Here is a 14,287-nt window from a genome sequence, read left to right on the forward strand (position 1 = left end):
ATGTGTGTGCATGTCCCTCCCTAGGCAATAAAGACGATGAGTTTAGGATGCCCTACCTTAGCCATCAGCAGCTGCCCGCTGGGATTCTGCCCATGGTGCCCGAGGTGGCCCAGGCCGTAGGAGTCAGTCAAGGACACCACACCAAAGATTTCACCAGGGCAGCTCTGAATCCTGCCAAGGCCACGGTAACTGCCATGATAGCCCGTGAATTGTTATATGGGGGCACCTCGCCCACGGCCGAGACCATTTTAAAGAGTAACATCTCTTCAGGCCACGTACCCCATGGACCTCTTACAAGACCCTCTGAGCAGTTGGATTTTCTTTCCAGAGTCCAGGGATTACAGGTAACTGTTAGGCCTGAGCCGTGTGGTCCAGACCTCAGTGCAGTCATCTTTTGGGGGTTTCTCTAAGGAAATGAGCTTTGCACCTTATTAAATCAGGGCCTTTGTATAGGGGAAGGGGTGGTGGAGGGCCCGTGGTAACTGGGTGGTTCGGGGAGGTAGGGAAGGTCCCACAAGCCTGTACGGTGTAAAGTAACCTTGTCCTCTGGTAACAAAATTCTGAAAAATCCAAGCCGACCGTAACGACCAAGCTGCGGGTCCTCGTGGCAGCTCCAGCGAACACGGACCCCCTGTGCTGCCCTGCCTGCCTGCTGGCCAGGGGCCTGGCTGCTTTCAGACCGGGGTTTCCGCGTGCGCATCTAGGTTCTGGGAAGGTTTCGGAAGCTAGGGCCCCGGGCCGCTGCCTGCAGCCTTTGGCGGCCCCAGCTGCAGGCCCCTGACGGCCTCTTGCCGACCGAGCGGGAGTTGGTGGAGCCTCATCAGGTTGAGAACAGGGAGAGAGAGGTCGTCTTGCTGTTCGCTGGGCTCCGTTTGTATTTGCCCCTTCCCTGCCCGGCCTCAGCTTTCTTCTCCCCTCAGGTTGAATACAAAGACTTCCCCAAAAACAACAAGAACGAATTTGTGTCTCTAATCAATTGCTCCTCTCAGCCACCTCTGATCAGCCACGGGATTGGAAAGGATGTGGAGTCCTGCCATGACATGGTATGTTACCAGCGGGCCTGGCTCCTGCCTGTTGTTGGCCTGGGGAAGACCGGAAATGGGCTCTCGCATAGGCTTTGGTTGTTTCCTAGATTTCGTCTTTTGAAGACCCCTTCCTTAGTTTATGGGGTTGAGTTCTCATCCTGTTTATCGGACTTCATCAGGTTTAGATACCCGTTCCCTCCCCTTGCCTGTGCTGACCTGGGGGGTGGACCTGGAACTCCTCCACGTGAACAGATACACGGAACCCCAGGCCCGAGTTTGGGGGAGCTGCAGAAAGTCCCTTACTGTGGTGTGTGGTGTTCAGGTGAAACTACTGTTACGAGAAATACTAAAACTGAGAAACAGAATTGATAAATCTGAGTAAGCCGTGGTATATCCACCTGCTGGGATGTAAGGCATCCGTCAGGTTAATGTTAAAGATCATGTATTCTAGCAAAGTAGCAAGGAAACACGAGAGGCTTTTGTTTTTGAGTAGGATACAGAATTTGTATTCTGGTTACCACAAGGTTAAAAATACTGGAAGAAAACTTAATTAACAGAGGTTGTGATTCAGTGAGGTAAACATGGGTCATTTTTTAGTTTGTATTTTAAATTAAAAATTGACATGTTAAGGCAAAGTGTGATTTGGGGGGCTCCCCGTTTGGTCCCTCGCGGGCAGCGGCTGCACGTTGACTCTCCCTTTCGTCCCTGCCAGGCTGCACTGAATATTTTAAAGTTGCTGTCTGAGTTGGACCAACAAAGCACAGAGATGCCAAGAACAGGAAATGGACCAATGTCTGTGTGAGTGTGCCCGTTTACACGGAAAGGCAGCTCTTTTCCTCATTTGCATTAAATTCAAACTGTCAGCTCAACTCAGTAGTGAAACTCACCTCAGTCCCTTTTCTGTCCCTTTCTCCCAGGAGGTTTCTAAGTTGGGGGCAGAGCGTTTTTTAAAATTTTTGAATAGGTAATACAGTCACGTGCTTCCAAAAACAAAATTATTTTCAAAGGTGCACAGTGATCAGTCTTGCCCTCCGTGCAGCCCCCACCCAGCTCATCCTGGAGCTTTTTTTTCCTCCCAGGATTGTCTTTATAACCTACAGCGCGGTACTGATTTCAGGAGGAGAATTCAGCGATGCGTCACTTACGCACAACACCCAGTGCGTGTCCAAACCGCGCCCTCCTTACTGCCACCCCCCCATCTAGCCCATCCCCCCCCCACATCCCCTCTAGCAACCCCCATCTGTTCTCTGTCATTAAGAGTCAGAGATCACATTTTTATTAGTTTATCTTTTCTATGTGTTTCTTGATGCAAATATAATCCTGTGCTTCATTATTTCTTCCCTCCCAGAGCCGCCATACTACACGATTCTCCGCAGTGATTTTTTTCAGTTGGCAGTAACATCCCGACAAAACTTGAACCCAGTTAGCATAAACCGGGGCCTGTGCTTTTGGACTTCAGTGTCAGCTCATTTCTTTTCATTTGTAACGTGGGTTTAATTCCCTTAAATTTCAAAACTGGCATCATTTTTTCACTTTTCTTCTTCCTTGAAGGTGTGGGAGGTGCTGAACCTTTTCTGGCCACGAACCGTTGTAAAACCCCAACATATATACTGAAAATACTGAAACTGCTTCAAGAATTTGGAATCTCTGATACCTCCAGTGGGCTGAGAGACGTGCTGGGTAAAGCAGAGGCGGCAGTGGTGACGAAGACGGGGACGCAGGGAGGCGGAGTGGCTACACGTGCACGGTGTTTTGTCCCCACACGCAGGCAGCTGCTTGCTGCGGGGCACAGCGGGGCCTGTCAAGTGGCCCTGGCTTGACCGGGAAAGCAGCAGGCTCGGTGCTCGGCCGCCGCCGCCACTTGGGCCGTTAAGGACACAGGAGGAAGAGCGCGTGACCCTTTCTCAGACTGGCTCATACCGACACTCGGGACGAAGCCTGGCCGCCCACGCCGGGGACATAGGGGCCTTAGACCAGCCCCAGAGCTGAGAGCACCAGAGAAAATCACATGCTTCCTACTCAGCGCCAACTAACCGTTCTAGCGCGCTGCACCCCACCTCGCGGTGCCCACACCGTCACCACTGCTTTCTCTTCCAACAGATGCGTATTCTTAGTTTTCTTTTCTTTTGATTGAAACGACACTATATACGTTCTCCTTTGAGAGTTTCTCAGTTGTATCTAGTTCCATACATAGCACAGTTTAGAAACGTGTCCGAGACTGACCCTGTCGGAAACCTAATCAGCAGAGATCATATCCGTGTGTATGTGGTTCTACGTTTCTACTTTGTCAGACTAAGCCAGGACCGTCCCAGTGACACGGACGGGGTGCCGTCTGGTTCCGCTGGAACGATCCTGGGCTTCTCGGCGTCCTAGATGAAGTCTCCCCTGGTTGTATAAATTGGACAGTTTAGGAGTTTTAAACTTTAATGATCATTTGGTTCCTTATTTTTGTTAATGCAACAGGACTTAAACAAATGAATTTTGATCTTTGTTTTAAAGATTATTAAAAAAAATTGTATGTCTATACCTACGGCTCTTGAGGACACATAGCTTTCACACTACAGGATATGGTCTCCGTGTATTACATCTAGACCCACAGATGGGTTTTCCTGGAGTGCTTTGTACTGCTGTTACATCTCCATGTAGGGCAGAAAAGAATGGCCTGTGTTGAGCTCCGAAACTGTTGCTTTTGATGTTGTGTTACTGCGCACGGAAGCGTGTGTGGTAAGGTCCTGCATATGGTCCAGATGAAAAGCACCGTAGTCTTGCGAGTTAAGTACTGCTTTCGATTCCGATGTTTACGCTGGAATTTTTTCTCCCCATGGAATGTAAGTAAAACATACATAGTGTTTGTCACCAATAAATGGTAATACTAAATTTTTTTTGTTAATTTATTCTTAAATGCCACTACTGTGAGGTTGGTCCCCTCCCAACCTGCCTCCTACCTTTTTTTTTTTTTTTTAAAAAAACAAAACTTTGTAATTCTTGTGATTCTATTTGGACAAAATTCTGAAGATCTGAAATAACTTTATATCAAACCATTGATCAATAAACAGCTACTAATGAATTTTTGGTCCCTTCGAGCAGTATCTAAAGAAGTGAGGAAAGATGTGAGGGTGTAGAAGCGTGGCGGGTGGGCAGCCAGGTGAGGGGAGAGGCCTCTCCTCTTGAACCTGACACTGTCACCTGAAGAAATGAGCCAGAGGAGGAAATTTCTCGACACTGCAAGTCTCCTCACTTCCTGCAGGTGCGCTCACACTCGGAGGAGGAAGGTGAGGCACTGCGTTCAACCCTGGCTGAGGAGTAGGCTGGCAGCTTTCTGTTTCATTTTGGAAGATGCTCATAGAGGTGGTTCAGTATAAAAACCAGCCGTGGGTTGGACCGCCAGGAGGACAGAGTGGTCAGAAGGTTATGGAGGGGAGAGCGCGAGCGAGCTCAGGGACAGAAGGGGATTTGACGTCGCAGGGATAAAAGCAGCGAGAGGGAAAATATTTCCCTTTCCCTAGTCCTGGAGTCAGCCGGTTCTCCAAGGAGCCCTGGTCCCCTTTAGTGACCACGTCTGAACAAACAGGGTCTGGGCGGGGGTGGGGCGCCTGCCTGGCTCAGTCAGTAGAGCACACGACTCTTCATCTCAGGGCTGTGAATTTGAGCCCCCACCCTGTGGGGCGTAGATTGAAAAACATACATGAAAAGAAACCACCATGGTCCGGGTGTGCTTGGAGCACTCACTGCTACTGGGATGTTTCCTAGGCCTTCTGAGCAGACCACTAGGAAGCAGACCTGTGTGCGCACATGTGTGTATGTGCGTGTGCGTATCTAGATGTACACACAAACATCTTTAAAAAAAAAAATTTTTTTTTTAACATTTATTTTTGAGACCGAGACAGAGCACGAGCAGGGGAGGGGCAGAGAGAGAGGGAGACACAGAATCCGAAACAGGCTCCAGGCTCTGAGCTGTCAGCACAGAGCCCGACGCGGGGCTCGAACCCATGAACTGTGAGATCGTGACCTGAGCTGAAGTCGGACGCTTAACTGACTGAGCCACCCAGGCGCCCCTGAAAAAAATTTTTTTAATGTTGATTTTTGAGAGAACAAGCAGGGGAGGGGCAGAGAGAGAGGGAGACCCAAAATCTGAAGCAGGCTTCAGGCTCTGGCTGACAGAGCCTGGTGTAGGGCTAGAACTCAAGAACTATGAAATCATGACCTGAGCCAAAGTCAGTCACCCAACTGACTGAGCCACCCAGGCGCCCCAAAACACTCATCTTTTTATCTGTAGGTATATTTAGAAGCCCTGAATTTATACGGATAGTAGCACCTTCTTCACAGCTTCCTTCTGTCTTTAGTACCCTCTCCAGTATGGAGATTGTAGCCAATCCCCCGGCCTTGCCAGCCTCTTCTGCCCAGTGTTCGTATGTGGCTGTGGGGGGCGGGGGGCTCTGCCCAGCTCCCCGCTCCTCCGTGCTGTACGCCCACTGGTGACCTCCAGCTGCAAAACAAAGATGGGAGGAGCAGGATGGTACAGCCTTCGAAGAAATCCAGCTGAGTGGCCCTTCGCGCCAAACCTCCAGAAAGAGGAAGTTTCCCCTTTGTATCAGGGATGACGTAAGGATTTCCAGGTTTGAGAGGAGGTTTTTCGAAGGTGATACATCTCTGTTCTAGGAGGTCCTCAAATGTTCTTCAATTGTAAACTCTCTGGGAAGGCCCTGGAGCTGTCCTCTACTGCAGAGGGACACCCCCCACTCCCACCCCGTAGCACCTCCACCCGGGTCAGCAGGCTCTGAGATCGCCACGTGGGAATGGAGTACGTGCTGTTTTATGCCAGTATGATCTCTAAGGGTTCCAAGGCTAGAACTAAAACAAGGTGCTTCTGCCCTTGGGGCGATGCCGGCACGCCTCATTTCCAGACTGCGGGCAAGAAGGGGGACAGAACGTTCCTGAGGTCTGCAGTCATCAAAGGTGCTGTGGGTCGGTCAGTCACGAGAAGACGGGGGAGGGGGGTCCTTAGGGTCTGTGGAGCATCGGTCCTCAGAGGGGAGAGGTTCCTGTGGTCCTTGGGGCCTACCTGCTTGGGCCTTGGTCCCCCACAGTGGGTACATAGATGTCACGTCAGGACTTTGTAAAGTTCCTCTTCCCACAGGGAGATTTTAATGAGTAAAAACGATTTCCCCAGAGCTGGTTGGTTTGTTGCTGGTTTTAAAAGGCCTTCGTGAGCCACAGGAATGGGACCCACAGCTCTTAGTGCGGGTCACTACACTGTCACTTCTAGGTTTCCTTCCCCTGCTCACCAAGCGCATGGGCGAAGCTTTGCAGGGTGAAAGCCCAGTGACGGCTTCCTTGGCCCAGATCCCAAGGTGTGTTAGAGACGGGCCGTGACTGTGCGGCCAGCGGGAGGGAGGGCGCGTTCCCTGGAAGCAGCACGCTGCTTGCTGTGCGGGAGCTGAGCTCAAAACAGTACCAGGAACTAAACCTGAGGACGGAGCTGTACAGCTTTTTGTTTGCATGTAATTTAATGTCAGAAACGTACACCACTACCATCTCTGCTTTAAGTGCTTAACATCACTGTGTGCCGTTAAAAACAGACCAATATTTGAAATTTTCAAATCCATGAATAATGGATTTGTCCAACACTCAAGCACTGCTGGGTTGTCAGGGAGGAGTTAGCCAGTTTTCCTCAATATGTCTTTAAAGAAATGCAAGTTCTTAGAAGAAGCAATGGCAGTTTTCTTAGAACTTCCAAGTTTTAAGTAATCTCTATACCCAGTGTGGGTGGGGCTCAAGCTCCCAACCCCATCATCAAGAGTCCCATGATCTTACAACTGAGCCACCCAGGTGCCTCTCAAGTTTGATTTTTAAAAATATTTCTGGGGGCGTCTGGGTGGCTCAGTCGGTTAAGTGTCCAACTTCAGCTCAGGTCATGACCTCACGGTTTGTGGTTTTGAGCCCTGCATCAGGCTCTGTGCTGACAGCCAGCTCAGAGCCTGGAGCCTGTTTGATTCTGTGTCTCCCTCTGACCCTACTCTGCTCACGCTTGCTCGCTCTCAGAAATAAATAAAATATTTCTGGGGCACGTGAGTGACTCAGTTAAGTGTTCGATTTTGGATCAGGTCAGGATTTTGCAATCTGAGTTTGAGCCCCACGTGGGGTGCTCTGCTGACAGCTCAGCGCCTGGGGCCTTCTTTACATTGTGTTTCTCTTCTCTATTCCTTTGTATCTTGGTCCACAAATACTCATCAAAACCTACTTTGATGGACATTACCCACTAGGCTCGCAAGGACAACTAAAAAATTTGGAAGTTAATGCCCGGATCTTCCATCTTATCATTTTTTCCAATCCCTGTTCACATGTGGTTCTTTTCGTGACCAGATGTGCAGTGCACACAAAATGGTGTTGTAAAGCAGGGCCAGGAGCAGGCAGGATCCGAAATGCCATCCGCCTACCCCAGAAACCTGCAGGCTCTGCATCCACTTTAGCTTATCACGGTCACCCCACTTCCTTCGGGTGCTGTAGAAGTGCAGTGCGTCTCTCTGACCTCGGACATTACTGAGTGCGAATAGATGGGTGAGCAGTTGGTCCCACTCTGGAATGATCCAAATTCTATCATTATTCAAAACTGTATGTGCCTTTTAAATCATGTATTTTCTCGGGCTGCCAAAAAGGCCGTCCCCAAGAAATGGCCGGAGCTTCTGTAGGGTTTGGAAATCCCTTGGGCTTTTGTTCTGTGCAGATACCTGCTGGGGGTCTGTGGCTGGTGTGTATCCTGTATATTGCGCGCCCGTGCTCAGCGGACAGATGGTTAGATGGGGAGACCTGTGCGGATGGGGTGGGAGGGCAAGCCCGGAGGTTCTCTGGGCCCTGGTGTTACGCTCCTGTCTGATGGGCTCTTTCACGGGCAAGGGAATATAAATGTGGAAGGGGAGTCAGACTCCTCCACGCAAGGAAACCAGCAATGTGCAGACCTCCCCTAGCTCAGGGGAGGGAGACAAGTTGGCTTCTGGCCATGTTGGAAGGCAGCTATGCCCCCCACTGTACCTCCAGGACTGGCATTTTTGGCCATGTTGAATGGCTCAGTTTGGGGAGTCTGGGCTTAGAGGATTTGTTGGCAACAGTCTGTCCTCTGAAAGCCCCAAGGTCTGAGTGGCCCCAGACCCAGACCAGCCTTTGTCATTGCTCTCTTGGGCCACATAATATTTTCCGAAGGGCACGCACGAGGGAGCAGCATAGTAGAGGGTGGACTTCCACGTGGACGTGACTTCTGGGCAGAGATCACCTTCTGAAGGACCAAGGTGCTATAATGTATGTGGACGAATGATTAACGTTTGGTGGAGGCCTTCTCAGAGGGTGAGGCAGTGTGCTGACCCAGAGAGCAGTGTGCGCTGCTCACAAGCACAGCTGCTGGTCACCTCTTTGCTGAGACCTCAATTTATTTATCTCACCTCTCTGTGCCTCAGTTTCCCCATCTGTAAAGTAGAAAACCACTTCTCTCATGCAGTTAAGACAGTACATGTAAGTAGCTTCTCAGCCTAGTGCTGGACGTGCTTTGTAAATACCTTCTATTCTTTTAGCCCAAAGACAGAAGCCGGTTGCTCCTGGTTTGTCTTTATGGTCCAACCACTCAGGCTACTGGATGGAGATGAATTTGCCCGATTCCTCACTGGAAATGCGGAGTCTTACTCTTGCTCGTTCTGTCCTATCTGGCTCTCACGGTCTTCCTATTAGAATGCAGGCCCGAGTCCACTGCATGTCTCTCAAGAAGTGTTGTAGCGACAGATGCTCTGAGAGCAAGAATTTGAGCCTGTCTCATCTGGAATAGTAGGGAATGGGTGCCTTTTGGCAGAGGGCCACCGATGGGACCACCTACCCTGTCTGCCTCTTACCAGGTCTGTGTCTTTTTGGTGGATTCACTTTGCTCTATCCCGAATCACTGTTGAGCAGCCTAACAACGGAGTATTGTGGCGTCACCCCACGTGGAGGGCTGTTAAATGGCCGCTGGTTCCCAGTCCCGAGTTGGTGGTACAGACGGTCTGGGACTCCGCGTTGATATTTCTCTAATAAGGTCCTAGGGGATGCTTTGAGAACCGCCGTCCTAAGCAGTAACATTGCTAGTGATTTCATCCTAATACAAAACATAACCGTAAGTCACAGATGTTCCTTTTGATAGCACCACAGCCCCTTCAAGTCATGTTAAGGGAGGCCACTTTTGGCCATGCTACTTCAGACATGTGTCCCTTGGCTCTGGAGACTGCTGTTCAAGGTCAGAGCCCATCTGTTCTTGGGACTGAAGGGAGTTTCCTAAGCAGCCCATTCAGGACACTGGGAAAGACTAGACCAGTGGCTTGTGGCGGGAAAGTCAGAGCCGACGGTGAAGTGGTCACACGGCTGGGGGGTTGGAATGCGCAACCTGTGGCAGTTGCCTCAAGTCTGTTGTCCCCACCCTGCTTGTCCTTAGGGGAGGGTTTTTAGCCTCCCTGACCAGGGTGCTCAGGAGGCCCATGGCTGCGACTCCCTCCCTCTTTCTACCCAGCACAAGGGGCTGCTGTGAGTGGGAAGACCCAGCCGGGGCCAGGCTCTGCTGCTTCCGCTGTCCCAGACCGTCTGCTCAGCTGGTGTTTGCTGCAGAAACCCAGGCACCTGGGAGCAGCGATCATTTTCTCCTTTAGACTCAAGAGGGCAACTCTAATTCCCTTCTCCAGTGCAAGAAGTTTCTTTTCTCTGAGCGTTTCCCACCTGGCTTTGCAAAAATATCCGAGAAACTTCTCCTGGACCGGCCTTTTGTGGCTCACTCTTCACCTGGACAGCGCTTCCCGCTCATATCCTCTAATAGAGAAGGAAGGAAGCCCAGAAATAGGTAAATGACTTCATATAATTCGATGGCCTTCTCCAGCCACACTTGGGCATTTTATTATTTATTTTATTTTATTTTTTTATTTTTTTTTTATTTATTTCTAGGAGAGAGAGAGAGAGAGAGAGACAGCGTGAGCAGGGGAGGGTCAGAGAGAGAGAGAGATACAGACTCTGAAACAGGCTCCAGGCTCTGAGCTGGCAGTCAGCACAGAGCCCGACATGGGGCTCGAACCCACAAATCACGAGATCATGACCTAAGCGAAAGTCGGACGCTTAACCGACTAAGCCACCCAGGCGCCCCCACACTTGGGCATTTTAAAAACAGCCTTTACCACATGTCACGCAGCAACCCCACGGAAGGGTGGGTGGATAAAAGCTGTCTAACCAGGGGCAGTGTGGTCCTGTGTATCTGTAACCAGACCGTCTTAGCTCTTTTAGAGACTCCATTAGGAATTACTTGGAGTTATTTTCAACCGATCCACGAAGCTCCTTTGCCCTACAGAAGACCAGTCCTAAGAAGACCCCAGGGTGGACCCAAGGGTAAGTCCTGCCTTACAGTCACACATCTGGGCCACCAAGTTTTTCCTAACAGGAACAAAAGAGCACATCTAGTATTTATACTTTTATTAGGGGGCGCCTGGGTGGCTCAGTCGGTTAAGTGTCTGACTTCAGGTCACGATTTCATGGCTTAGGAGTTCAGGCCCCACGTTAGGCTCTACACTGACAGCTCAGAGCCTGGAGCCTGCTTCGGATTCTGTGTCTCCCTCTCTCTCTGCCCCTCCCCCAAACATGCTCTCAAAAAGATATTTTAAAAATGTATACTTTTAAGAAGTTATCAGCAGAGCACCTCATGATCTTTCCCTTATTAACAGATTACCTATTTCTGATGTGTGCCAAGCCCTACGCTCTGGAGGCTGTGCTGCCTGGGTAGGAATCTCAGGCCTGTTCTCATCCAGCTGTGTGACCTGGTAACTTTCTCCACCTCTCAGGAATAAGGATCACGGACCTATCAGATTCTCAACCAAAGACTCACGTCCGGTTCTCAAAGTTTTCATGGACACTGATAGTAGGAGGCTTGACCGGGAGCCTTAGCCATGTGGAGAGCCCCCATGGCACATCAGCGATCTGTAAAAAGTGCACCTCAACGAAGAGTTAGAGATGCCGTGCGACACAGAATAAGAAAAAAGCCAGCAACTTCAGGGAAAAAACAAAGACTAAAAGCCAGGATCCAAATATAATGCAAGCCAACATGGAACTTGGCTTTTAGCAACTGATGGGGAGTATGACCAAAAAAAACACCCCCTCCATTTGACCTTGACTCTAAGAACATTCTCTTAAAGAATGCAAAAGTCAAGACCCTGGACCCAAGGAAGAGGAAATCAGCCTTGAACCGCCCCCTTGCCAGGCCCGACACTCAGCTCTCCCTTTGCCATCAGTAACAAGTACTGTTCATCACTTCCCCCTTTCAAGAGACCTACAGATACTGCACTGAACGAAGCCCCCTCTCCTGTGATTGTGTAAAAGTGAAGGGACAGCAGCCACGCTAGAGAGGACCTTATCGTCGATGCTGAGGTGTCAGGAGACACTAGCCAAAGTTGGAGACAAAAAGAATCAAAAAACATCATCACTAAAAACACCCTAGGAAGGTAGAAGAGGCGTCATCTGCAGTCTTACTTTCCACAGCAGGGAGGGGACGGATGGCTGGAGGCTGGCGTGTCAGGAAGAGGAGGAACTACAGGCAGCCTGTGCCGGAAGCCGCTGTCTCCAGGAGTAAAGGTGGACACCTGTCCTCAGTGAACCCCACACACACGTCAGCTTCATTAACACCACATTGGTTATGCTGCACGAGTGGAAAGATGAGATCCCATTTTCACCCATCAAGATAGCAACAAAGGGAAAACGCCCAGTAGGAGTAGGGTGTGCTCAGAAATTGGCAGAGACCTTTCCACAGGATAACTGGCCCGTCATTCCCGCTATTAGGAAACAGAGATAGAAAGACTGATGTATAAGGTACGTTCAGTTCAAGAATCTTATCATTTCCAACAGTGGTTATAATTATTTGGGTAATGTTTATTTACCAAGTAAAAGATTTATGTTTTTCAAAAAGCATATAAAATTATAATGATCTCAACTTTGCTGGGGGGGGGGGTGGTGAGAAGAAAACCAGGATATTTAATGGTAGGAATATGAATGGTTTTTAAGTATTTTCCAAGTTTCCAACAAAGTAAATACATTTATAATTAGAAAAGTTATTTTTAAAAATCAGGTTGTTAAAAGGGGAGATGTGCAGAAAGAACCCATGGGCCCAGCAGGAGGCTCTCACGAGGAACTCTGCAGTTTATAGACACATTTAGACATGGGGGAAAATTGCCCTTGTTAGGGTGAGCACCTTACCTAGGGCAGGACCCTTCTGGAAAGGTTTCTCTCTCCCCAGAGCTGCTGGAGTACTGGTAAGTAACTAACACTTCCTCCCAGCCAAGCCCCCTGCTTGTCCCCAGCCCCACCCTGAACAGGTAAGTAGCAGCCTCTATTTATCAGTACTTACTCTATATATGTTCTCTGCTTTAAGTACGTCATTTTGTCTTTCCACCATCCTGAAGGTGATTTTTTTTCCCCCCAGAAGAAATCAAAGTGGAGAGACTGAGTAATTTGCTCAAGGTGACACAAGTACATGGCAGAGTAATTCAAGAGATTGGACCTACTTCAAAGTATCAACCAACTCTTTAAACCCACCAAGAATTGGCCTCACCACCGAGAAAGTCACTAAGACCTGTCACAAACTCACTACATATTATTTCAAAAATCTTTTTTTTTTTAATTTTTTTTTTTTTTTTTTTTTATTTCTAGGAGAGAGACAGCGTGAGCAGGGGAGGGTCAGAGAGAGAGGGAGTCACAGACTGAAACAGGCTCCAGGCTCTGAGCCGGCAGTCAGCACAGAGCCCGACGAGGGGCACGAACCCACGAACCGCGAGATCATGACCTAAGTGAAAGTCGGACGCTTAACCGACTAAGCCACCCAGGCGCCCCTATTATTTCAAAAATCTTTAAAGGTTAAACAAACTAAGATGATGGAATAAGAAATCTCAATTTAAAGCATTTTTAAGAAACTACCAGTCTTCCTGCTCAGAAACGATTTTAAAAGGAAAAAGTCCACAGCCTCATCAGTTAGTCCTCCAAGTTTAAGATGCTGCAACAAGCACGGTCTGTAGCAGACGTGCTGTGCGCTTACCTGTTCTACAACAGCCTCCGCAACAACAGAGCCCAAAAGGCGCTCTCAGAGCTTACAAAAGCAGCAAACATAACCATCATCACCGATTGTTTTCTATTCCAGGTTTTAGAGTTTAAAAGTGGATCCCAATACTACCTTCAGTACCCTTCTGCCAATGACCATTTAAATAGTAATAGCATTTACTGCTTCCATCACTATGTCAAGACAAAAGTGATTAGATTGGGACAACAACACTCCAGTTAAACTGGATAATTTCTCAAGCAACACTATAACAACGTGTGAAGAAAAAGCATTCAAGTTTGGTACCTGAATTTTAAAAGAAATCAGTGACCTGTGCAGAGTGAGATTCTAGTTCAATCTGCACTAAATGGACAATTCCAGCATAAGTAAACTGTGCCTCTCAAATGAGATAGTCTGCTCACTCCCTAAAAATGAATGGTCACAGACCCTGCCTAGGCAGCCTTGTTTGCTAGCACAGACCCACTCCTGTGACTCACGTAGACATCAGCTTCTACAGTACTGCTGTTTGAGAAGTTCCAAGTAACCTCCAATCTGCGGAGAAGGCAGACACTGAATACACCGTCTAAAGTACCTACCAGCCTCGTGACACCAGGCAGGGCGCTTCGCTTCTCTCCCATCCACAGAGGGGAACCATCTGCCCGGAGTTCATGCCGCCGCCTGGGAACGGGTCCAGGGAAGTTCTAATAGATAAGCCCCAAACCTGTATTAATGTTCCCTTTTCCCTGGTAAGGAAAGACTAATCTGATTTTGAATTAAGTTCTTCATTATTAAATTATCAGCACCAAAAACCTGTCCTTAAGATGTTTTTGGATACATATTTCAGGGGGCTTTTTTTTTTTTATTGCTGATTACAGATTTGAAACCATGAAATGTGCATTTCTTGGCAAGTTACACCAGTGATTCTTCACTCACATTTCCAATAAAAGCTTAAGGAAATAGACAAAAATACAAAAGATGAAAGAAACACAAATGGCAATGCCTCAAAACAAAAGGATTTAGTAACAGAAAAAAGTCTCCACCGCTCAGTGTCCGTCACAATGTTAACATTCTCGAAACAGTGCAAACGCTCAACTCATGATCATGTACTGAACTACTGATACTTGTCCCTTGAAGCTGCAACCTGGAAAAGTCACCCACTTATATTTATGATCATACAAACCACCTAATTTGC

The 14,287-nt window shown here is 48.6% G+C and overlaps 1 protein-coding gene across 7 annotated transcripts in view; it reads left to right on the forward strand.

The window, feature by feature from the left end:
• STAU1 (staufen double-stranded RNA binding protein 1) overlaps positions 1-4,092 on the forward strand; it is a 67,656-nt gene extending 63,564 nt beyond the window's left edge. For 6 of the 7 annotated variants that reach the window (XM_039229997.1, XM_039229999.1, XM_039230000.1 and 3 more), the window contains 4 exons: positions 25-344; positions 921-1,043; positions 1,738-1,823; positions 2,577-4,092. In XM_039229997.1, the coding sequence (XP_039085928.1) occupies positions 25-344; positions 921-1,043; positions 1,738-1,823; positions 2,577-2,592 (545 nt within the window). In that variant the 3' untranslated portion in view covers positions 2,593-4,092. Of the gene's footprint in view, positions 1-24; positions 345-920; positions 1,044-1,737; positions 1,824-2,576 lie in introns of those variants that run through there. The other variant, XR_005528012.1, reaches the window with a different exon arrangement.
• The last annotated feature ends 10,195 nt before the right edge of the window (positions 4,093-14,287 follow it).

This window comes from Hyaena hyaena, unplaced genomic scaffold (assembly GCF_003009895.1).
Source record: "Hyaena hyaena isolate Hyena2069 unplaced genomic scaffold, ASM300989v1 scaffold_42, whole genome shotgun sequence".
NCBI classification, from domain to species: domain Eukaryota; kingdom Metazoa; phylum Chordata; class Mammalia; order Carnivora; family Hyaenidae; genus Hyaena; species Hyaena hyaena.